The sequence below is a fragment of the Epinephelus moara genome, chromosome 4 (assembly GCF_006386435.1).
Source record: "Epinephelus moara isolate mb chromosome 4, YSFRI_EMoa_1.0, whole genome shotgun sequence".
NCBI classification, from domain to species: domain Eukaryota; kingdom Metazoa; phylum Chordata; class Actinopteri; order Perciformes; family Serranidae; genus Epinephelus; species Epinephelus moara.
Window position 1 is genome coordinate 26,507,153 of NC_065509.1, and position 23,858 is coordinate 26,531,010.

The 23,858-nt window shown below is 40.5% G+C and overlaps 1 protein-coding gene across 1 annotated transcript; it reads right to left on the reverse strand.

The window, feature by feature from the left end:
• Nucleotides 1-318: 318 nt before the first annotated feature.
• On the reverse strand, nucleotides 319-23,461 carry vegfba (vascular endothelial growth factor Ba). Its single transcript, XM_050042838.1, has 8 exons — nucleotides 22,500-23,461; nucleotides 15,838-15,889; nucleotides 15,549-15,745; nucleotides 15,380-15,453; nucleotides 15,256-15,291; nucleotides 9,717-9,800; nucleotides 6,539-6,775; nucleotides 319-5,910 (listed from the first exon to the last, which is right to left on the reverse strand). The coding sequence occupies exons 1-8, from the start codon at nucleotides 22,575-22,577 to the stop codon at nucleotides 5,889-5,891; spliced, it is 780 nt and encodes a 259-aa protein (XP_049898795.1). The 5' UTR covers nucleotides 22,578-23,461; the 3' UTR covers nucleotides 319-5,888.
• Nucleotides 23,462-23,858: the final 397 nt, after the last annotated feature.

Genomic DNA, 23,858 nt, shown 5'->3' on the forward strand with positions numbered 1-23,858 from the left:
AAATGAGCTTAGTAATTTTCCTCCACACGTGTGGGGCTGCACACTTTTGTACCAGACCAGCTTCTGACTCAGCAGAACCAACGAGAGGAGGAGAGGGAACAATATTATGTCTCATAACAGCACGTCACATCACATCACATCACATCACACACACACCTTCTCTGTACCCAACTCCCAGGGTGTGACTGTAATCAAAAGCGTCTGTTTACCTTTCATTACCATCAAATGACACATTAAAACAAAGAGATCGGGGGGGAGATGAGGTCATAGCAGAGGGACGTTACAGTGGATAAACAGCGACAGGAAGAAGACGAGAGGTTTATATGAAAAATAAGACATTTCCTTTAATAACATCTGTAACATCACGATAGTATCCTGGTATCATTTTCGATATATTTGACGATGCAGTATACACTTTTATGTGGACATTGAATCGATTAATTGGTATTTATATACTAATACAACATAAAACTGCATTGTTTTCTACAAAGACATCATAATAGGGCACAAATGGTGTAGCAGCAAAAAAAGAGTGTTTTCTTTATACATAGGCTACAGTAGTACAATGTATTTGCAGAGAAGAGGTTCATTGCAAAGTATAGATAAAATGAACATGTTACATACATCTCTAAAGTATGCACTACATCATACACAAGGTCATGGCATATTAGAGATTATAAAATGTTATATAGTTTAGTAAGGGGTCTCTACAGGCTAAGACACTGGAGGCTAGAGCAGGGCTACCTTTACAGTACAATGTGGACTGTGCAGATACAAAGCACACTGATGTTGATACTGACACATGATCAGAGTATTTGAGTAGGATATTAATATGTCATAGCTGTATATCATGAAGAGTTGTGATTTTAAAATGATGGAAGGCAACAGCAGATTCTAATGCTATCTGACGGAGTTCACTATTGGTGATTTTGTTGCTCAGAATTTGTACTTAGAAAATAAGATTTGGTCACAAGAAGTACAAACTGAAGGCCTTTATAAGCTGATGTCAGTTCTCAATCTAAATCTGTGTGCTCCATCAGTTTTTTTTTTGCCCCTCAGGGGACTACTGTACAGTATGTGCTTTGCAATCTCCAACACAAGTGCAATCTGTACTCAGGTTCAGGGACTTTTAGGTTTCCCAAAACATTTGTCCACAAAAAGCAACATTATCAAGAAAGGAAGGCGGAAAAATTGGAAAAAATAAATAAATAAAATGTGCAGAAAAAAGCCAAAAGTGAGTGAGAAATATTTAAAGGAACAGTTAAAATTTTAGGGAATATGCGGAGAAGATGGAAACCACTCTCTGTGCAGTAAACATATGGTTGGACCAGCAGTCGATAACTGAGCTTAGCATGTAGACTGGGGACATGGGGAAACACCTCACCTGGTTCCGTCCAAAACTAACAAAATATGCCTACAAGCACCTCTAATGATCACTAATATGTTATATTTGTTGTTAAATCCCTATAAAATTTTTAAAAACTACAATTTGCTTTTTCACAGCTTGACTATACTTTGCCAGGAGTTGTGATTTGCTGGAGTCTCTGCTGGTTTCAAAAGTTCAAAGCCGTCAAACAGTTTGGCTCATAACTCCTCTTAAAACCATTATTTGTATCTGTAGGTGACAGGACAAGATTTTGGTATCAGAAGCAGTCTGGTTTCCATTTGTAGTCCGAGTAGTATTGACCAATCATGATTCAACAGCTGGTAAACAGTCTGTGTGGACAGATGGAGACCATTGGCTAAAATGCAATCATGGAACCCATTGCCTATCATATAACAACAAGTTAGCTTTATATTAGCTCTTTTGAAATTTATCTGCGTTCACATACAGATATCTGGTAATATAGATTAACTGAAATGACCAGCACAAAGAAGAATAAGCCCTTGGCTTGGATATCAGCTGGCTGCAACGAATCAACCGGAAATATTGGCTCTCGCCCCCTGAGGCTTACAGCAGTCAGACCAATAGTTGATGGGTTCAGAGGTTGGTAAAACCATAAGTTTTGGTTTTTATACAGGTTAAACAAAAGAGATTAGCGTGTTAACTGGTCAGTTTTAGAGCTGCTGTGACATGGACAAAGCTAGACCAGCTGTTTTCCTCTGTTTCCAGTTTTTATGCTACGCTAAGCTAACTGACCACTGGCTCCATCTTCATATTTACTATACAGACATTACAGTGGTATCGATCTTCTCATCTAATGCTGTGTCTCAAATTTGTGTTCTTGCATACTTAAACTTGCTATTTTGAGTGCACCCTAACACGTGTGGCAAAATGCAGTGCACTATGGGTACCTGGAAGGTTTGTTCATAACCAGGGTCTGACATTAGCACCTGCCACCCACCAAATGTGAGTCAATTGTTGGCAGTGGGAGTACCTGGCAAACATGAAAAATTCACAATAAAAGACACTTTTAGTAAGGTTAGCGTACGATTGCATAAAACTATACACCCATCCGTTACTGTATTAACTTCACTAGCTCATGCATCAATTTCATCTGAGGGAGTAGCTCAGCACAGTGTGTGGCAGTCGAGAAAGAAAGAGTGACGTTGGAAGCACTCAGAGCAGACAGGTGCTTCCCAACCATGACGAGTGATTAAAAAAACATTACAGTGGTGGAAGTTTCTGTTTCCCACGCTGAATATTCTCTGTATGAATTGAAATGTAATATACTTTTGCACATAGGTGGGCGCATGCACGAAGACAGTACATTCCCACTCTCCATTCCCCAAAAACAAGGCTTCTCCGAAAGCCACGGTGTAATTTAAACACTGGAATGTGATGTTTTTTGTGTAAATATATATCGAACATTTAACAAGCTCATTCTTTACATTAAATTATGCACTAAAAGATATCAAATTCTTTCATTCTTTTAGCGCATAAATTGCAAAAGTAGCAGATAAAAAATTTTGAGAGGCAGACATAAAAAATACCACAGTGGCAGGCAGTGAAAAATGTTAACGTCAGACCCTGTTCATAACGGTCAAAAGGGTGGAATGCTGGACACTTTTCACCCTAATGGTCGCCATCTTGGCCACATAGTGGAAGGGGAGGGACTACTGCAGAAGAAGAAGAAGCAGAAGAAGAAGAAGAAGGAGAAGAAGAAGAAGCAGAAGAAGAAGCAGCAGCAGAAGAAGAAGAAGAAAATGTCAGATGTTGACATTTCCGGTAAGCGCATAACAGGCGTGTTTGATTTGACACAATACTACACTGTTAAAATTCACGCACTCCACAAGTAAGTACAGTGATCACAGTAGACTACATTGAAGTTTACTGACGGAAGTATCCAAATTGAGACACAGCATAACCCACAGCAAAAAAGGGAAGTTAGTGTATTTCCAAAATGTCAAATTATTCCTTTAAAGCCAAAGATCACGAATAGTTTGAGGCTACAAACGCTTTGGGAAACCATGTCCTGTTCCACTTTATCACACAGTGTCTGGTCTGTACTTAGAGGACCAGTTCAGTTCTCCTCATTTGAAAAACGCCTCCCCTCAGAGACCCTCACAAAAAAACTTCTTAAGGTTCCTCTAAACCAGTGATAATCACTAAAGGATCTGCTGCAGCTCCACATCTCTACACTGCTTATTGCTAAATGTAAATAAAAATATTACCTTAGGAGGTCTGAAATAACACAGAGAAAGTAACAACAACGCTCTAATACTTGGTCATTAATATTTTGCGATATAGAGGTAGTGATTGAAGCATTGATTGACAATATTAGCAAACACTGAACAATGGACTCGAGCATGGAAAAAAATAATCTCATCTCAGGAGAGTATAAATACAGAGCTTATCACACAAGCCACTGAAACAAAGTTCTTGAGCTCAAGGCTGAGACACAAATAATTCAGACTCTGGACTGTTTCAATCAGCAGGATCATATGAATCCTGGGGAGAGTACGGACATGAATCATGGAGTTTCAAAGCTACTGTTTGTCATCTAGACGGGACGTCACTGGCAAAATGTTCTTAGTAAAATTTAGCGCAGGAGAGAAGCTCTGAATGAGTGTCAAAAATAGGTTTAAACTCCATGACCCGCCATTATGGGTCCTCTGAGCTCTGGCTTTCGCCCGTCATGCTGACTGACAAGCTGCTCAAGACCTCGTCCTTTCTGAAACAGTCACAGTTCAAATCTCTGTTCCCACCCAGCGGCCAGGCAGTCATGAACTAACATGGAGCTAAACCGTGAGATTCGGTCAGAATATAAACAAGTTATGTTCCAAATGAATAATACGCTTTCCATCACGGCTCCAACATGCAACAAAAACAGCCATGTTTTCCTTTCACTGCACTGGGAACAGCTATTTGCTTGGTTTCTGTGTGCTGCGGACAACACTGCCCTGCTGATTGTTTGAATAACACATTATAATGTATATAGTCTCCCATTTGTGGCCAGTGTGAGCTGCGTCTGTTTAAATTCAATACATTTGCGTATCGGTTTAGATGCTCAGTGTATACACAGCCGGCCACCCAGCGTGACTCTTTATGCAGACGGATTAAAGATGAACAAACAAAACAAAGACACATTCTGCAATATAGAATATCTTTTCAATCAATGTGACAGAATTATAATAAAATATAAAACAGAGGCATATAATACAATATTAAATGAAGACTTTGCAGTAAATTGCAAATATAAACAACTGTCATATATCTGCACACTTGGTGTGGCACAAACAAATGCTTCTGGCTACCTGCATTCATTTCACATTGCGTGTAAATGTGTGTATGTGTGTGTGTGTGTGTGTGTGTGTGTGTGTGTGTGTAAATATGAATGTGTGCCTGCTATAGCACAGAGTGAGTGAGACTGTGTGTGTCTACATTTGCAGTGTTGTCTGTGTTCCTGGTATTATAAGTGTGAATGTTCGTGTGTGAAGCAGTGGAGAGCCGCCAGGCCTCATTATTGTCATTCTCCTCACTGCCTAAAAGAGAGGCAAAGAGAGGCAAAGAGAGGCAAAGCGGCTGCTTTCAATCGAGGAGCCGAGGAAAGATGGAGACAAAAGGCCCAAATTAAACAAATGCCGGAAAGCGGCTTGGAGAGCCAGCCCGTGGTCATGCGCTTTGAATGAGAGGGAACGGCTGCAGGGATATCCCATCTGGGGCTTTCAGTTGGGAGACCACACAGATACTCTCCATCCCAGCATTCAGCTCAACTATAGGTCCACGCACACTGGGGTGCCAGTTTATGTGCATGTCCTATGTCCTTCTGGTATGTCTAAGTGTGGATGTGTCCATCTATAATCTGTCGCCGTTGTTTTTCAAAACCTCTGCACAAAAACTGGCCTTGGCTTCAGCCTGGAATTTGTCTCCATGTGCAGTTTTCCTGCGAACAACAAATCACAGCTTCCACTGAAGCGTCAACAAATAGGACAACTGTGTCAGTCCACTTCATATTTATAATGTTCTTGTGTTCATGTGTTCGCACTATTCTCTTGTTTTTATAACGTCAACTGCAGATTTAAAGCACCTCTAAACCACAGCAGAGCAGGAGCATGTGTGACTGTGTCCACCATGGAATGTTTTGTCTAAAATCCACCACTCTCTCAAAGTCGCCTTAAGCTGCCACGTCATCCCTCCACTCATGGGATGTGTTTTGTGACTCTACATGTCTGTACATGTGGACTGACAGAGGACTTGCCACAGAAGCAGAGGAGAGCAGATGTACACACGCACACACGTAGATCTATATTCAGGCTGTAATGCTGCACTTGTTGCTTAACTAAGAGCCCCACTACAGGATCTTGTGTATGCTTCGGCTAGTATTTCCTTCAGTCAGAGGGATGTCCAAGCGCCTGTATGCTCCATGGCACTGATGCTGAGAGTGGTAGATGAATCGACAAGGGTTGGTGGAAAGAAGGAGGTGAAAAGGAAGTGAGGAGACACATCAAGTCCTCATGGCCTCACACCTGGAACATTAAACAACAAAGAGAGAAAGGAAATCAATTATGGATTCTACAATTGTGCACAATGTGAGTCTGGTGATAAAGTGAGCGTGTACGTTTACTTTGTCTTGACATTCTCGTTCAAAACGACTTACATTTAAATCCAGCAAATGTGCCTACTCTGGAAGCAATTTGGGGTCCAGTGTCTTGTTCAAGGACACTTCGACATGTGGAATCGACCCTGTAACTAATAAGTCAACCTACTCTACCACTTGAGTTACAGTCCCTGCCAAAAAAGCTTTCTCATGCATCCAAAACTCAAGCAACTGAGTAACTGTCCAACTTGCAGAACCTCTGAAGAGATACAGTATATTTAAATCTGTATAGGAGATAGCTCGTGGATCGGCTCTAACAAGAAGCAATATGAAGATGCTCTAGAGTGAGACAACATACAGTTTCATTTTGTACTAGAAACACTCTGATGCAGCTCAAGCTTCTTCACTGATGCATTTTGCTATTCATTTTTGATAGGTTACTTTTTGGAACTCTGTTTTCAATACTCTAGACCACAATCTATGTGTTATTGTTTTTTAGTTATATATTGTTCGAAAATAAATAAACTGATTTGTGTTTTGGTTGCGTGTGGACTGACTTGCAGCGGCGAGGGTTGAGCCTCCGATCTTTCCGGCTGCAGTTCTCAGGTTTAATGGTGCAGTGGCACTGACAAGACGTCGCATCCAGTGCCCACTTCCTCCCTCTGCAGGGGCGGCAACGTGGCCTCAGAGATGGCGACGGAGAGGGAGAGAGGCTGGTGGGTGGAGGTGTTGGAGGAGGTGATGGAGGAGGAGGAGGAGAGGATGGGGGAGGAAGAGATGGGGGTGCATGGGTCCTGGATGGAAGAGGGGAGCAAGAACAGCATTCAGAATTTATTAATTCATTGATTATGAGTCACAACAATGATTTGAGCTAAATGCTAATGTCAACATGCTAACATGCTCGCAATGACAATTGCTAACATGTTTAGCAGGTGTAATGTTTCACATGGTCACCATATTAGTTTAGCATGCTAACATTTGCTGATTAGCTTAGATGTCAGTAGTTTACCAAATAGAGATAGATGAAAAGTTAAGGGGTAGGTTAAGGGTTTTTAATTCATCCTGAGGGAATCATGAATATCTGCACCAGGTCCACAGCAAGTGTGCAGGGCTTTGAAGCCAATTTTCGTAGTAGCCAAACAGTGTAATTACAGCTTTGGAGCCAGTTATATGATGCCATTGGGCCCAAGAAGACTTTTCTCATAGACTTATATTGTAAAAGAGACGTCTGTAAATCAGTGGATACATTTTTTGAGCATCACAGCCCCTGTAAAATGACTCATTTCACTATCAGGATTTGATCCATTTGGCCTGGTAATATTTGGAAAGTCTGGAAGAGCTGCAAAATTAAATCAATTCATTCCCATTCAAGCTAGCGGAGCACCAAACCGGAAGCAGCCAGCTTGACTGGCAGAGGTCTCCAGTGTGCCTGCTCTGTCTGGCCACAGAGCAACTTCCATAGGAATGAACAGGGTCCTCCACCAACACTGTATCCCATCTCTTTATACATCAGTGGTCTGAACCAAATTTCATGACAGTCCATCCAGTAATTATTGAGACAGTTGTTACGACCACGGTCAACTTTCGTATTGCTGTTGTGTCTTTGAGGGAATGTGAATGTGTATAAGGTGTCTGAGTATGTAAGCCAAAAAAGTTTGACTTCCCAAGTATAAAATTACACAGATCTTCCACATCCATGAGCCCATAGAACATGTGCAACAGGCTTTCCTTTATCCCTGCCTCTCAGGCTTGTTCACATGAATGACAGAATGAAAAGAACTCCAGATTTTAATGAATCTCACAGCTTCAAGACATGATGATTTGATTAAGGACTGTTTGAGTGTTTGTACTAGGAAGTTGATATACCTCAAAAATTATCTGCTGATTTACAGATGTCTCTTTCACAAAGTAAGTCTATGAGGAAGTCTTTTTGGGCCCTTTACCATCATGTGACAGACCTGGAAGTTGTGATTACATGGTTTGGCCACCATGTCAAATTAGCTTTAAAACCTTGCTTCATTCCTGAGGTCTTGCGAGGAGAAAGCACATCTTCCTCATCTTCCAGCCAGCCATAATAGCATTCACACAAGTTGAATGTAGCATCTGCCATACTGATAGTTTTGTTCTGCTGGAGGTAGAAGGGGTGAACCACCTATTATGTAAACCTTATTTTCTCTTGTGTTCTTAATTTAGGGAGGTTAGTGATTGTATTGTGGTTTCTTTGGGTTAGACTGATTGCTTCTTCATTTAAGAGGTATTTAAGTTTGTTTGACTTCTCAAGTCTGTGTGGCTGCTTGGGACTTTAGGAAGATGGGGGCTTGTTTCATGGTGTATCTCCTTCTCCTCTAGATGAGGCATAACATACATATTTTAAAAACTACAAGCTGCAGGAATGGGATCATCTAAGTCTGTAGGCTTCTTCCGAAGGGGATCACAAATGTCTGTAAAACACTTCATGACAATCCATCCAATAGTTGTTGAGATGTTTGGGGTCTGAATCAAAGCCGAAGCTAGAGCCACACTATGGGACCAATACACGGTCTACTTTTCTACTGATCCCACATCACGCTGCTGTCACGACTAAAAATGATATGCAAGGCTTGTTAAAATCAATCCCAGTCTGACACAAACCCACACAATACAGTGTGTGGGGGAGATGTGTGACTAATGTGGGATACTGTTTTCTTAGCTGCTGACAAACTTTCTGCTCTTCCTGCTGGTCTGTGTTTCTGTCTGTTACCATGGCTATAGTCACTTAGTTGCCTCTGAGACTTTCAGTTTCTCCTCTAGACGCTCAGTACTTTCTGTGAGTCTGAGAAATTTGCCTGCGTCAGTTGGTCCATTAACTGGAGCTGGTTCTGCCTCCGTCTTCCCAGGAGGCTAGCGGCTTTAATGAAGTTACTTAATGAGGCAGAGAGGGGCCATCTTTGTTCAGACCCCGATAACCACGCCTGCCGCTGGCATGGATAGAGGGGGTGGCATTTGGGAGCAAATTACACAGATTTCACCCCTGCCAGAGTCTGAATAAAGCCTGTTCTGAGTGATGGATGGGTGCTGAGGCACATCACACCCAAACCAAGTCACCTCTGCCCACCCCCGGAGCCCGGAAATGACTGACAGCAAAGGGAAGGGGAAGCAGATGGGGAAAAAAGAGTTAACTCTTATCCTTCACTGCTCGGGACTGAATCATGGGAATCATGTGGCAGAAAAACACACACATACACACACCTGTCCCTCTCAGATCACAGTGTAACAGGTTAATAATTTCAAAATGTCGTTATTGTCCTTGGATGTTTCTAACTGACCTTTGGAACAGCCTGAGTGTGGAATACATAACATGCCACATACCTCATCACAGTTAATATTAAATATGAATGAACAGTTGTAATATACAGTGTTGGTGTTGTTACGCTTGCTAGTCTTATGTGTTTAGTGCACAGAGGTCAGTCCCAGGCCTGTGTGTGTGTGTGTTTGTGTGCACATGTGTGTGTGTGTGTGTGTGTGTGTATGCGTGTGTGTGTGAGACCTTGACTGCCGTGGCTGTAAAACAAATTGTCCTTCAGTAATAATGTAGACCAGATAACCTACTTTTTGTTCTAATCCAAACATTCATACTGAGGCCGACAGTATCTGCAGAGCACAGACTAACAGAAGTGAAAACATCAACTTAAGGCTTGTAAGATAAGCCAAAAAAAAAGGAAAAAATTCAGTGTGTGTGCTGAATATTCAACGTACGCAGCTCTTATGGCTCCAATTGTTTTCTGTCTGGACTTTCCTCTCTCCTTTTTCTTGTCTGTTGTTGGCGGCTTCAGATAGGGCCTGAGAATATCAGACAAACACAATGTTTCACACATTAAACAGTCAGAGGTTGTATGTTTAACTTCTGTCATTATGTAAGCAACAACAAGATGAAATTAGTCTCCCTGCACCTGCCGGATGAATATATTGAATATAATAGATGAATAAATTGTACTGCATGTCCCAGTTAAAGGGACAGTTCACCCCCAAATCAAAACTTGTTCCATTATATCTCTACGGCTGATATCTCCAACACTCGGCAACTCAAACTAAAACAATCTAGACTGGTAAATAACCCGGGTAAGAAAAAAAATATGTATTTTGATTTTGGGTAAACTGTCCCTTTAAGTTGTTAATTAACATTTGAGAAGTTTGGGTTCTTTTTGTCTGACAACAAAACAAGTTTATATTTCTTGGTATCAAACGACGGTATTATTCTATCACTGTTACCAAAAGTCAGGTTCCTTATCTGCACTAAGTTATCAGGAAATGTCAAATAACATCCAGCCCCCATATATTTCATCTCCAAATGTTATTTTCACAAAACGGATAGCTTCTAAGTTATACCCTAATATAAATATTTAGGCCTTAAAAAAACACAATAAATCTCCTTTTCAAAACAGGAAGCTCACAGTAGAGACTTTTCAAATGAGGTTCACATACTGTACATTCTCTTGTGTATAATTTATATCACCAATATATTTATTGAAATATTCCTAAAATATCGTTTGTTATCTGTATATTATTCTCTGTCCAACTTTGTATTACTTTTCATTTGTCATATCATACAGTAACAAAGGTCCTGCTGCAGCTACTCAACAGTGAGTTTTTAATATTTTTCTCATGTATACTTATTGAAATTACTTACAATCAGGGCATAAAATTAGCACCCGCCAAGCACCAGTGGCGGGTATAAAATGAGTTTGGCATGTAAAATAAAAACACACACCCACCAGTGGCCGATGAAAAATTTTGAATTGCATGTGGGTTTTTTATATGCTTTGACCATTATTGCCAGCTGTGTCAGACTATTTTGACTCTCGCGGCTTATTGTACGTGTGCCGGGAATGCATGACGTCAGCTACTGGAACCCTGGGCATTCTATGGTAACTTCTGAGCAAGATGTGGCGAAACAATCCTGCCGTGAAGCCACCGCCAGAAAAGAGGAAAAAACGAAGATGAACATGTTGGACTCGGACGAGAAGAACAGACAGTTCAACAGAGTACAAATGTCGCACAGCGTTTTATTGAAAAACGGAAACTAGACGAGGCTGGCCAGCCGCAATCATGGCTGACCTACGACCCCCACACCAACACGATGAGCTGCAGCCTTTGCCACAAGCACGCCAAAGAAACACAGAGGACAGGGTTGGATTTTCCTTAAGTTGGATTTTCATACTAAAAATGGAAGGTAATTATTTTTAGTCAAACAAGGCATGATTTTTTTATTTGACTGGTGAAAAATATGTTTGGCCGGTAAATTTTTGGAGATCACTAGACAATGGCAGATGAGGTAAAAAGTTAATTTTACGCCCTGCTTACAATAATTTAAAAGTGCATTATGCAGGGGTTTCTTAGATTCATACAAAAATAATCCCTCTCAATCATCACAATGACTCACTAAAAATGTGTGGCTGTGTATTTATCTGCAAAGACTCTGCAATGGTGTCTGCTTTCACTTTCACTTTAACTGGTGATTCTGTTAACAAGCAGTAACAGACAATTACTGCATAGTATACCTTTACATAGGCTACATATATCCTTTAATTAACCAGGTGAAAGCCTCATTGAGGTTAAAAATCTCTTTTTCAAGAGTGGCCTGGCCAAGAGGGCAGCATAAAACACTGTTACACATAATAGCATAATTTCTAAAATGATTCAGGAACAGTCACATTGACTAAAAGAGCTAATTTCTCGATCCTTTAATATCGACTTGAAATTCCCCCACAGTGATCAACTCTGCCAGTTTCAGATCCTTCTGTAGATTATTCCAGGATGAAGGAGGAGCATACTTAAAAGCCTTTTTTGCCGAGTTCTGTTCTCAACCTTGGAGCCTGCATTTGTAGAATATTTTAAGAGTGAAGGCATTATTGATTTTGGTTTCTACACATGTATGTAGACAGATAAGAGGGAGCCAGGCCAGGAATAGCTTTATATATAAAAACCAACCGATGAGAGAGCCTACGGACATACAAAGATGGCCGTTTAGCAGTGTCAAACAGAGGACAGTGGTGTATGCGATTTCCACAACCAGTAATAAGTACATTTAAAGGATCACAGACGGAGAAGATTTTTTTTTTAAAAAAGGATAACTGAACGCTTCTCATAGCAGTATGTATATTTTAAAGGTTTTAGGAAAAGTGGTAGAAAGTACATTTACTCAAGTACAGACTTTAGTACCATTCTAAGGTACTGATTATTTTCATTTCATGCTGCTTTACTTCAACTCCACAACATTTAAGAGGGAAATATTGCACTTTTCACTTCACTACAACTATTTGTCAGCTTGAGTTGCAAGTAATTTTGCAGGAAAAGGTTTTCAAAACCTGCAATGAACACATAAAATGCGACTTATTTTTCAAAATCAAGTCAAATCAAACCACCTAGCACTTTCTAAAATAGCTAGAAACAGCTCCACTCTGACCACCGAGAAACATTACAATGCTGCTTTCATGTTAATGGACCAGCACAAATTATCCAGTGCTATAATACATAATATATGACAATATAAGTCAAACAGGAGCCAAATGAGAGTCAACCATTTATTATACAGTCTATGGACTCAACAATCCCAATATCTTTTTCAGAGTTACATGCAGCACGTTAAAGTATATTTTGTTGATATTGCTTGTACTTTTATTTAAGCATAGTTTTGAAAGCCGACCTTTTACTTGTATTAGTATTTTCACAGACTGGCATTGCTACTTTTATTCATGTACAAGATGGGAATACTCGATACAGAGCACTGACCAGGAGGCTTCAATAAACTTTTTACTATTACTATGTATCACATTCCCTGACATTAACATAAATCAATGACGAAGACAAAACAATGACGTAAACATAGGTTGTCAGGAGGAGAGGAGAGACACTCCCCAACAGACATGGAGAAAATGTTTTGAAGACTTAAAATCATTACTGTAGCTTTGTATTTTTGGGCCATGTCCTCATTGCCTGTAGTTCATCTCCCTATCCTCCTTTTATTTTGAGTGTCCAGCCTTTATTGAGCACAATCTGTTTTACTTTTATGTGTGCTGGTGCCCTAAATAGCAAACTGCATCTGCTCACAACTTTGGTTTTTGGCTTTTTGGTTTAACTTCCCTGCCTCAGCTGTAAATTATATTAAACATTATTTATGGGGACAGTGTTTTTTAGCTCTGGCAGTATTGACTGATTGTGCTGCTGCTGCTGCTGCTGCTGCTGCTGCTGCTGCTGCTGTTGTCTTTGGAGCTCTAAATTACTATCATGGATGCGTGACTCTGCTTCGTCAGTCTGTGAGAGAGCACATGGCAGGGGAGATAAAATCATCGCTATGGTGACAACAGGATGCGGGCTGTCCCAGGGGATGCTGGGAGAGAGTCACACAGATGCTAACTCACCGTGGGGCACACACAAACACACAGAAACACAGAGAAACACACAGAAACAAATATTCTCACACACTCACACACGGAAACTTTCACACACATTTAGACTAACCTATACAGAACATACACTTGTGCCAATGTATTCAGCAAACAGTCACACAGACACATGAAACCTAAACAGGGTAACAAAAATCATATACACACATACACACACATACATTGGAATCCTTTATTTATGTCCACATCCTAACAGGAAGCAGGAGCACATAAACATTAAAGATGCAATCATATGATTGTGTGGTTGGACCTGCCAGTGCGAGGTGCACAAACAAACATCAGGGATGCAACAGAAATGTTCCTTTCACTGTGTACAGCTGTCAGCCCCATCTGAACCTGAACAGTGTGTACCCCCTGAACAGAAGGGTTTCTTTACTTTCAGTATTATATCAGCCTAAAGCTATCAAACTTTAATGAACCATGTCAGTTTTCTATCATGTTTTAGTCCACTGACAACAATTCTGAAGCTCTAAATTCAACCTGCAGAAATACATATCTGCTTGCCTTCAGACACGTGAACCATCAGTCAACAGTTTGTCACCTTGAATCTCTTTGACAAAGTCTCATTATGATTAGTTATCCAAGTAGTTCAGCTCTTTAAAGCCCATATTATGTAAATAAATGTGCCTGGATCAATTTCACCTTCACATTATCTCTTCATGTTGCATGCCATTTTCTTGCCACCATGTTATAAAAGCAAAAAAGTTCACAGAAGTTCAAAAGTTTGTTGTGGATGACAAGTGACTGTTTAGAAACTCTGGTCATGCTTCATTAAAGTGGAGACAGATTACTTTTCAAGTTTTCACCCCCTCAGCATTTCCAAGTGGTAGTATTGTTGGCGCCGCTGTCGCAAATAAAAGCGGACTGCTTTCCGTTTTCCCCAGAGCCTATCAACTACCACATTTTCCACAGTTACTTTGGCTGCTCCACTGTCTGCCTTTTCCTCTACTGGGCATAATAACAGCAAAGAACTACATTGATTCATTTTAATAATTGGGTATAGCTACTCATAGCTACTGGGAAAAACAAAGAATATTCTTCTACCTGCTTTGTTTGCGCAATGGTTGATGCACTTCCTTTGTACCCTAAATTGAGCCTTCATTTTCCTGGGTGATCGTACCCGCAGACAGACACTGATGATGTTAATTTGGTTATGTCTTGCTTTTGTGAGGTGAAATATCACCCTGAGATGTTTGACTTTTGCAGCAGGGAATCACAAAATGTTTGAAATAGACTGAAGCCTTCTAATTTTGGATAATGAATTAGGAGTATTTGGTGGCGGTGATTGCAACCAACTCAAACTTGTGTGTGCCAAGCGTATAGAAGAACTACGGTGGTTTAAAGGAATAGGCGAAAAAAGACATGTCCCTACTCTAATTAAGAATCAGTGTTTGGTTTGTCCGTTCTGGGCTACTGTAGAAACAATGTTGTGGACTCCGTGGAAGAGGACCCGCTCCCTGTATAGATATAAATGGCTCATTCTAAAGTAACGGAAACGTAATGATTCTTATTTTCAGGTGTTTATACACTAATGACAACATAATTAGATTCTATCTCTGCTAATAAATGCCCCTTAATCCTACACAGTAGACCTTTAAGCCCCTTATGGCTACCAGTGCTTTATCAGAACAGTTTTTGACTGACACACTGGCTGCCTCCTCCTCATTATTAACATCAGCAGCAGCACTATTAGAGCATCATTAGTGGACATGTCAGGGTTAAGTCATTAGAGATGATAGAACATGACATTTAATAACAACAGCCCAGTCACACACAATTAAACAGGTAGGACAGAAGAAGGATAAAAAACTATGAAGAACAAAGAGTGTTACCTTATTGTCGGTGTTGGCTGGAATTGTTCTTTTAATCTGCACACAGATAAAACAGACAACATCAGTATAAAGGTACAGTGAGGTCGAACAACAATGCACCTCTGAGCACACTGTGGTTTCTTACCTGCACTCACACTGGCTGTGCTCGACGAACGGCAGCTCAATGAGCTCGTGTTTCATGAAGGAGGTTCTCATCAGCTGCACACAGATCAGAAAATATTCAAACCTCATCTCACTGTTACCTACATTAATCATTTACACCGAGGGGTTTTAGTGTGTGTCTGTGTGTTTACCTCCATGGTGAGTGTGTGCGTGAGCGAGGGAACACACTCCAGGGCCTCGTCAGCACAGCAGCCACCACATCGCCTCACTGACACGCAGGATGGGACGAAGAGATGGTGCGTCTCCCCTGGCAACTCCCGCCAAACCTCCACCAGAGTGTCCCGAGGCTCACAGCCGCTCCGGGAATAAACCTCCAACCACCTCCGCACTGGTGGAAATAAATCATCAAAGTCACAATTTTATTTCTCTCTATCAGCTCCATGAATAAGTGCAGGATTCTAGTAGAAATAGGGAGCATACCTTCTCGACCTTCCCTTGATTTTGGGGAGTCTGCTGGCCGCCAGTGAGCAAGCTGGAGGGAGAAATAAAATTAATGAGCTCATGTGAAAAGCACTGTTACAATAGGTTTAGGGTTTCCTGGTCAGGTTGACCTGTTAGATAGCATTCAGCATTGCACTTTGGAGTCATGACAAGTGCTTTGAGTTTAGTCCAGAAAAAAAGATGTATAGTAGTCAGTCCAAAGTCATCGTCAAAGAAAAATAACATTTTTCTATACTTAAAATACATGGAATACATATAATACATTAAATATAATATATCTGCTGCTACTGATAATCAGACTTTGTATTTATGAACTAACCATCATATATGGTTAATCTAACAACTGAGCTATTGTCTGCAACTTCTTGTTTTTGTTGTAGAAAGGCTGCTGATGCATATCAACCGATCAAAGTATTTCCTGTCAATGAACACCACAGTATTTCACACCTGGCATCTGTATATGACAGGCTCAATAATGCAGGGAGAAAGTGAAAACTCTGAACTTTGATACACAAAAGTAGGAGGGTAAGTGCAGGCTGACAGTAGTACGACAACTCAAACATGCCTCATTTTGGACTCTGTTATCAAATATTTCCTACAGGAATGGAGTCCATTGGTGCACTTGAGCACGTAATTGAAAGTGTCTACATGCAAGACTAAAATCCAACCATATTTCCAACAATATAAATGTCTGAGCCAGGGAGCTGGTGGATTTAGTTTTGAATGAACTGTACCTGCTACCTTTGCCCTGCTCAAGTCTATCACCTGATAATGGTGTTTGAAACACTTTCAGTAGCCCTGCAGTGGTAGATAGTGAAAGTTCCTGCCACTGGATTTCTCAGAAATGAACTGTTACAGTTGGTGTGTAGGGAGTTGACAAGCAAGACTCCTAATGCTATCTTATAAAATGAGCCAAAGGGAGACAACCTACTGCAGCTTGTATAGAACAGATGATTTGTTCTGACAGTAATATCAATACTAATATATACTTCTATTGACCATATCGTACTTTCATATTGCCAACATGTAGTTCACTCACATACAGTTTCCTCTAGTCACTTCTTGGAGGCAACATAACCATTCTTATTCTTCTACTCCACTACATTTCTGTGGCAAATGTTGTACTTTTTACTGCACAATGTTTACTTTACAGCTACTCATTACTTAGCAGACTAAGATTTTACATTCAAAAACAAATAATAACCTTAAAATACCTGGTGTAATGAATCATTAAACCAGTGGTTCCCAACTTATTTGGCTTGTGTCCCTTTACAAAAACAAAAGCAGTTGGTAGGGCTGAGTATCATTTTAAAAAATGATGATACCAGCACCAACATTTGTACCCTTCAAGCGGTAACCATACCAATAGAGTACCTCATTTGATATCCATAATGTGAATGGAGTGGTGTGTAGTATAGCCATACTTTCAAACATTTTGTTGGCATCTCTGCATGCTGAGCTGCCAACTCTGTCACATACACTGTGCTTGACTTCACCACGTCACAGAATGTGTGGGTTGTAGCTGCATCTACTGGATTGTGAGCTCCAGGCTGGGAACAGATGTGAGAGTCCACTCGGCAGCACACACACAGTGAGTGACAGGGCTAACTGTTAGCATCACAGCTAACGCTACCTAACTCTTAACAGGTTGAACAACAGAGTCAAGCCATTCTGGTGTAAGTTCGAGTTTGTTGAGACTGTGTTGGATGTTAGCCGCTGCTGCTGTGTTAGCATGTGCTAACCGGGCAGACGTTGAACTGACTGTTCATTGGGAAGTTTGCTATTCCAGGGGGAGTTGGGATGGTCCAGGATCAGACTCCTGGCGCAAAAAGGATTGAATGCAGGTATCATTTGACTGGAGACATTTTAATACTTCCTTGTACTAGGTTATTAGTGGTACCGATATCCAGCCCTTATAGTTGGGGCCTCTTGTCATGTTTCAGCTGTCTATGAGTTGTTAGCAGCTCCACTAAATAGGGATTTGGGATCTAAACTTCTCAGATGGTTTCTTTAAATAACTTTGAGGCCCAAATTTCACAAATAACAACATCAATTTGAGAAAAATCCAAAAATGATAACAGATTATTGTAGCAGAATGTATTTTTCCTTCTGTCCTCTTCCAACCATCATCTCATGACTCCTCAGATTATCTTGTGATTCCTTGTAGTGCTTTTCCATTGGTACTTTTGGCTGCGCCCAGCCAAACCATGCCTTATTGATTTCCGTTTCCATTACCAGTGTAAGTCGCACCGAGAAATACCATCTCAGGAGTCATTTCAAAGCATGCCGGACCACCTCTGAGCAGGATGTGGTGAATTCAAATGGGCTTCATCATCATTCAGGGAAGATTCTTGCAGTGTTGTCATCAAGACCTACTAAATCAAGACCAAGTAATTACCAAGGCCAAGTCAGGGCGGGACAGAGTCAAGATCATACCAGTGCGAGTCCACCATTGCATGACACACTTACAATGAAATGTGGAACATGCAAACCATAGACATTCCTCAAGTTGATCTGAAAGATTCAAATTCTCATAAAAACACCCACAGAAAACAAATGCAGATTCCTTTTCATTCACATGTTTTTAATTGCCATATACTGTATGTGTGAATGAATAAGTGTATCATGAAAATTGTCTTGAAAAAATTATCAAAAGGCACTCAAAGGTGAATGCTATATGTTGGAAGTTTACTTTGTTATCTATGAGCAAACAAATTCAAACACTAAGGATCTGAAATCAACTTCATTCAGCACTTCGTTATTGCATAGGTAATTTAGTGATATCCCCACAGTGATGATCTCACCCAGTCTTGAAAAAAATACAAAGTCCTCTTTGTCCAGGACCAAGACAAGACAGAGTAAAAATGTGGTCGAGTCTGAGATGAGACCTTCAAAAAGTGGTCTTGAGACCAGTCTAGAGACCAAGCCATAGTACTACAATACTGGAATGTTCGTTTTCCAGATCCATTTCATCATCCTGTCTCTGATTGTCAAGCAATAAATGGCGGATGCCGAGCAAAACTGTGACAAAAGCCTGAAAATCCATGATGCTAGGTAGCTGGCTATCAACAACCGTTGCAAAGTGCAATAGTAAACAACACTGAAGAGGGCACTGCTTTTAAACGTCATGACTTATGACAAGTGTGTCATCAGTTAAAGAGACACCTTCAAGAGGGTAACCCTTGGTGATGTAATCTCTGCCACACTGAAATGATGCACTAGGTAAAGCCAAGTCAAGCTGAGTCAAGCCAAACCAGCAAAAGTGTATTGAAAAGGGCTATTGCATTGGCCCAACTCCTAGCTAAGGAACGACTGAACTACATAACTTTGTATAAAGTTCTTAAATTAAGCTCCATCTTGACCTACAATGACAGTTAAAACTGCTTAAACATTGATCAGTATGAACAGTCTAACAATGTAATACAGTAATTAATAATATACCAGACAGAGTTGACATTTAACTGCAGAACAACTACTTTTACTTTGAAATTTTGGGTACTGATAGTACTTATGTACTTTTACGTCGGATTATAATACAGGGCATTTTCTTGTAATAGAGTATTTTTGCATTGTTAAATTGTTAATTTTAGCTAACTAAATGATCTGAATCCTTCTTACACTACTGAAAAAACATAGAAAGAGAATTTGAATTTTACAGCTCTCTAAAACACAAACATAGCCAATAGTGGACCGATGTGTGTGTTAAGACCAAGGCCACTTCTAAGGGAATGTAGACTTTGTCCAGTTGCCCCTCTTTAACTGCTCCACCCCCTTCTACCCACCCACTTGCACACACACACACACACACACACACACACTTGTTTGGCCCACATTGATCCTGTGTTAAGCTGGGACTGAGGCCATTTTGTGACTGGTAGGATGTGAGCTTAAGTAAGTGTGTCTTTTCTGTATCAGTCTTTGAGACGGGGATAAGATTACCTCCTTTTGGCAGCCAAACATACACACACACACTCCCAAGTGCCAGCCCCGTGCCATCTGCACTGGTATTGTTGCCTGTCTATTGTCTAACAGGTCCAACTCCCAGCCACTCCCATAACAGTGTCCTACAGCTGTACACCATCTCCCCCACACTGAGCTTCATCACCACAGGAGGAAAATAATATGTCAGAAAAGCAGACAGTATGACAGTACAGAATCTCAGCTGAGAGACAGCGGCTGTGAGCAGGTGAAGAGTCATGCTGCTGTGTGTCATGTAGCGTCTAGGATGATGCATCGTTAAAACATACAGCAGCACATAGTCAGGGCTGGATCCCACACTGCTGCAGAGCACTGTCTGTTCCTGATACAAGTCCTCCAGACATAAATAAAGAAACAGCACATGCAGGTCTCCCCATGTATGTGCACGCTGCTGTGCGAGCAAAATGTCAGCATGAACAGTTATTATCAATGATAACTATCAGTAATAATAATAACTTTTTTTAAAATTGCACAAAGCTAATTTTCGACTCCATGAAGAACTATTTGTACCACTGTCTGATGAGGCACCCATTATATTTATAAGAGCTGATTCATGGCTTTAGAGCTAAAATAATTAGTTGATTAAGCAATCAGTCAACTGCCAGAACATAAATTGCCAACATATTTGATTTTGGAATAATCACCAAAGTAATTTATCAAGCAAAAATATCAATCACTCTCTGATTCCAGCTTTTCTAATGTGAGGATTTGCTTTTCTCTGTTTTATTTCACTGCTAACTGAATATCTTTGGATTTAAGACTGTTGGTCAGATACAAGTGCAATCTAAAGACTTCCTACTACTTTCCAGTTGTGGAAGAACTACTCAGATCTTTTACAAAGCAAAGGTAGCAATACTACGGTGTAAAAATACTCTATCACAAGTAAAAATCCTGTATTCAAAATCTTACTTAAGTACAAAAGTATCCGCATCCAAATGTACATTTTTGTACCTAAAGTTAAAGTGCTTACTATGCAGAATAATCTATATTATTTTATGGAATTATGATTGTTGATCCATTAATGTTGCTTCACTTTAATGTTGCAGCTGGTAAACATAGGGGTAATTTTCATTATTTACCTATAGTAATATATCATAACTTCTTGGTTTGTTTATATTTCATAGGCCTATTAATAATCTAAGTCTGCAAAGTAAGTATTGTTAAGTACTGGAGTAAAAAGTACAATATTTCCCTTTGAAATGTAGTGGAATAATAGTATAAAGTGTCATAAAATGGCTTTAAGTACCTAAAAATTTTACTTCAGCACAGTACTTGAGTAAAGGTACTTTCCACCACCATTTTCGGATATTTTCCAGATGAATAAACAAATCTATTCATTGAAAGAATAATCCACAAATGAATCAATAATGAAAATAATGGTTAGTTAGAGCCCTAAATAGTTCTACTAGCGTACGTTATAGGTTCACAGTTACTTTGTCTTTTTAGCTAACAAACGGTAGCTCTTTATTTCACCAGGAGACCTATCAAATATACTGGTCATCAGTGTTAATAACTCATAATAATAGTTGACATATTGATAAATACACTTTTTGGCTTTCTTACCCAGAGTTAGATGAAAAGATCGACACCTCTCTCTTGATGCCAGTTCAGTGAATATGACGCATTAGCTAGCAGCTAGTTAGCTTAGCTTATCTTAGCACAAAGACTAGAAACTACTAGCCTTCCTCCGTCCCGCTGCTAAAAAGTCTAACTACAAACGCCGCTACAGACCACTTATTAACATATTATATTATATTTTTTTTAATACATACCAAAAAAACGTTGTGTAAACAAAAATTCGCCGTTTTATGAACGTTATGTTACCTGCCAGACAATTTCCTGTCCTGAACAGTTGCTAGGAAACCACCATGGATTCCAGGAAGTTACCGGTCCCAAGCAAACAAAAACCGTTTTAACACTTTGCCTATTTCTTGTACATATTTAAACAAGATAAAATATGTTAATAAGTGAGTTTAAGGGGAGCTGCTAGGCAGATTTTGTTACTTTAGGACGGAGCAGGCTAGCTGTTTCCTCATGTTTCCAGTCTGGAGGCTCAACTATGCTATCCGGAGTGGTATCTGCTCATTAAACTCCCGGTAAGAATGGCAATACGCAGATTATATATCTATTAATTTATTTCTATTTCATTTCCATTCATTAACAGCATTACGTAAATTAACAGATTTAAGTCCAGGCCCTGCCTTCCTGATGCATTAAGATAGCTAAAAATGACAAAGTGCCATACTGGAGTGGGATTTTCCGCAATCTGATAACTCAGATGTTGTTCTTAACTGATCTACAAGGCTTCGTTAATTTTTTTATTGCAGTGTATAAATCCTCTGTATAAAGTTGCTGAACTAGAAGGTGGTACTGAATTTATGATAGTGAGACAATAAATACCACAGTGTCACTAAATAAATCACAGCGTCCCACAGTAACACTACAGTGAATTTTCCTGTCATTGGGCCGGAGGTGACAGGTGTCATTGACCTGGGGGATAACTTCCACAAGGCTAAAAATTCCACATGCTCTCCACCAAACCAAATTACAAACAGGGTCTTACTTTTATACCAATCAAGTGATGATCAATAAATAACCTGGGAATAAGCCGCACAAGCTGACCACATCATCACACATGCACTAAGGGTCAAATATATACATACCTTGGCATGGGAAGTCGGTATTCTGGTGAGCAGCAGGAATTGAAACATTCCTAGAATAACTTGAAGCATAATCCCCATTGTGTAGGAGTCCAAGGGGCACGCAAAAAATATTTTGGACCAATCCAAAAAAAGATGGCTTGTCCTCTGTCCTCTGTGTCCGATTAGAGACGCAGAAATATGTCTTTCATTCTCCAGTCTCCCTTCCCTGAAAGGACACCCAGGGTGGCATCCTCATTGCTGGAGGAATATTTTCAGCCTGGTCTGAAGTATAGCAGGAGTCAGTTCCCAACCTACACTCTGACAGTGACAGTTCGTAGGCTACTATTACTTTAATTAGTCAGACACTGGAGTAGGCTGATGTCTAAAATAACCATCCCACCACTAATTTTAACAGGCACTCTCAAGTAATTATTCAATATCTGATTGTGGCACCACTAACTTAAAATCCAGATTTATTCCAATGAGACTTGTTTAAAGTTTCACAGATGCCTGCCTATATTTATTTTAGGTCAGGTCCTGAGCTCATTAAACCGGTGTGGGGGTCCGGTGTGACGTGACTGGAGGATCATCCAGATTCCCGCTGAAACGTGGTGCGATCATAAAATCCTCAATGTGGCTGTAAACAAATACCCATCACGTTTATCCACGTTTATCCGGTAAAGATCCGACGATTCAGCCCGACGTGCAGAGCTGGACAGTGCCGCATATTCCGCTCCCTGGCTCGGTCACAGTCTCTCCACAGTGTCGCTCCCTCTGAAAATGTGACGTTTCCCCCTCTAGGCGCATCTTCCCATTTTTTATCCTCTTGTGAATATGACTAGAATAACACCATCCACTGACACGGCAGCACAGCTAGAACAGAACCGGTGGAGAAGCAGGGTAGTCCGTGGACAGACACTGAGAGAGGAGAGGCAGGAGTCTTCATTAGTTTCCTCATTTCCTCTGCCCTTGAGACGCACGCAGCGTAACCATTGCGCTGCCAACTTTTTCCAAACGGGACAGGCGCACTGGATACAGGTGCAGCGTCTCTACTGGTCCCAGAGTGGGCGGTCAGGGGGCCTCCAGGGGCCCCCTGCAAGTGGGGAGCAGGGCTGTAGCTGAGGACGCTGAGGTCATGTCCTCTGGAGTAAATCTGGAAATTCTGGGGGTGTTACTTGAGCTATCTCTGAGGACTTACGTTCTATTATTCTGTAAACCTGAGATGCCTAGTTGATTAATCAATAAGTGCATTCACAGAAAATTTTGACTTGATCTGATTTGTAATCTTTAAAAAAAACAGGTTCCTGCTGCTCAAATGTAAATATTCACCATCCATCCATCCATTTCCATTATCCGCTTATCTGGAGCTGGGTCGCGGGG

Bases quoted from the DNA above. Each gene is read 5' to 3' on its own strand.
- vegfba (XM_050042838.1), bottom strand. From the start codon at position 22,577: ATGGGGATTATGCTTCAAGTTATTCTAGGAATGTTTCAATTCCTGCTG. The intron at 15,746-15,837 runs GTATGCTCCCTA...TATTTCCACCAG, and splicing joins ATCAAGGGAAGGTCGAGAAG to TGCGGAGGTGGTTGGAGGTT. The intron at 15,454-15,548 runs GTAAACACACAG...ATCTGTGTGCAG, and splicing joins CGCACACACTCACCATGGAG to CTGATGAGAACCTCCTTCAT.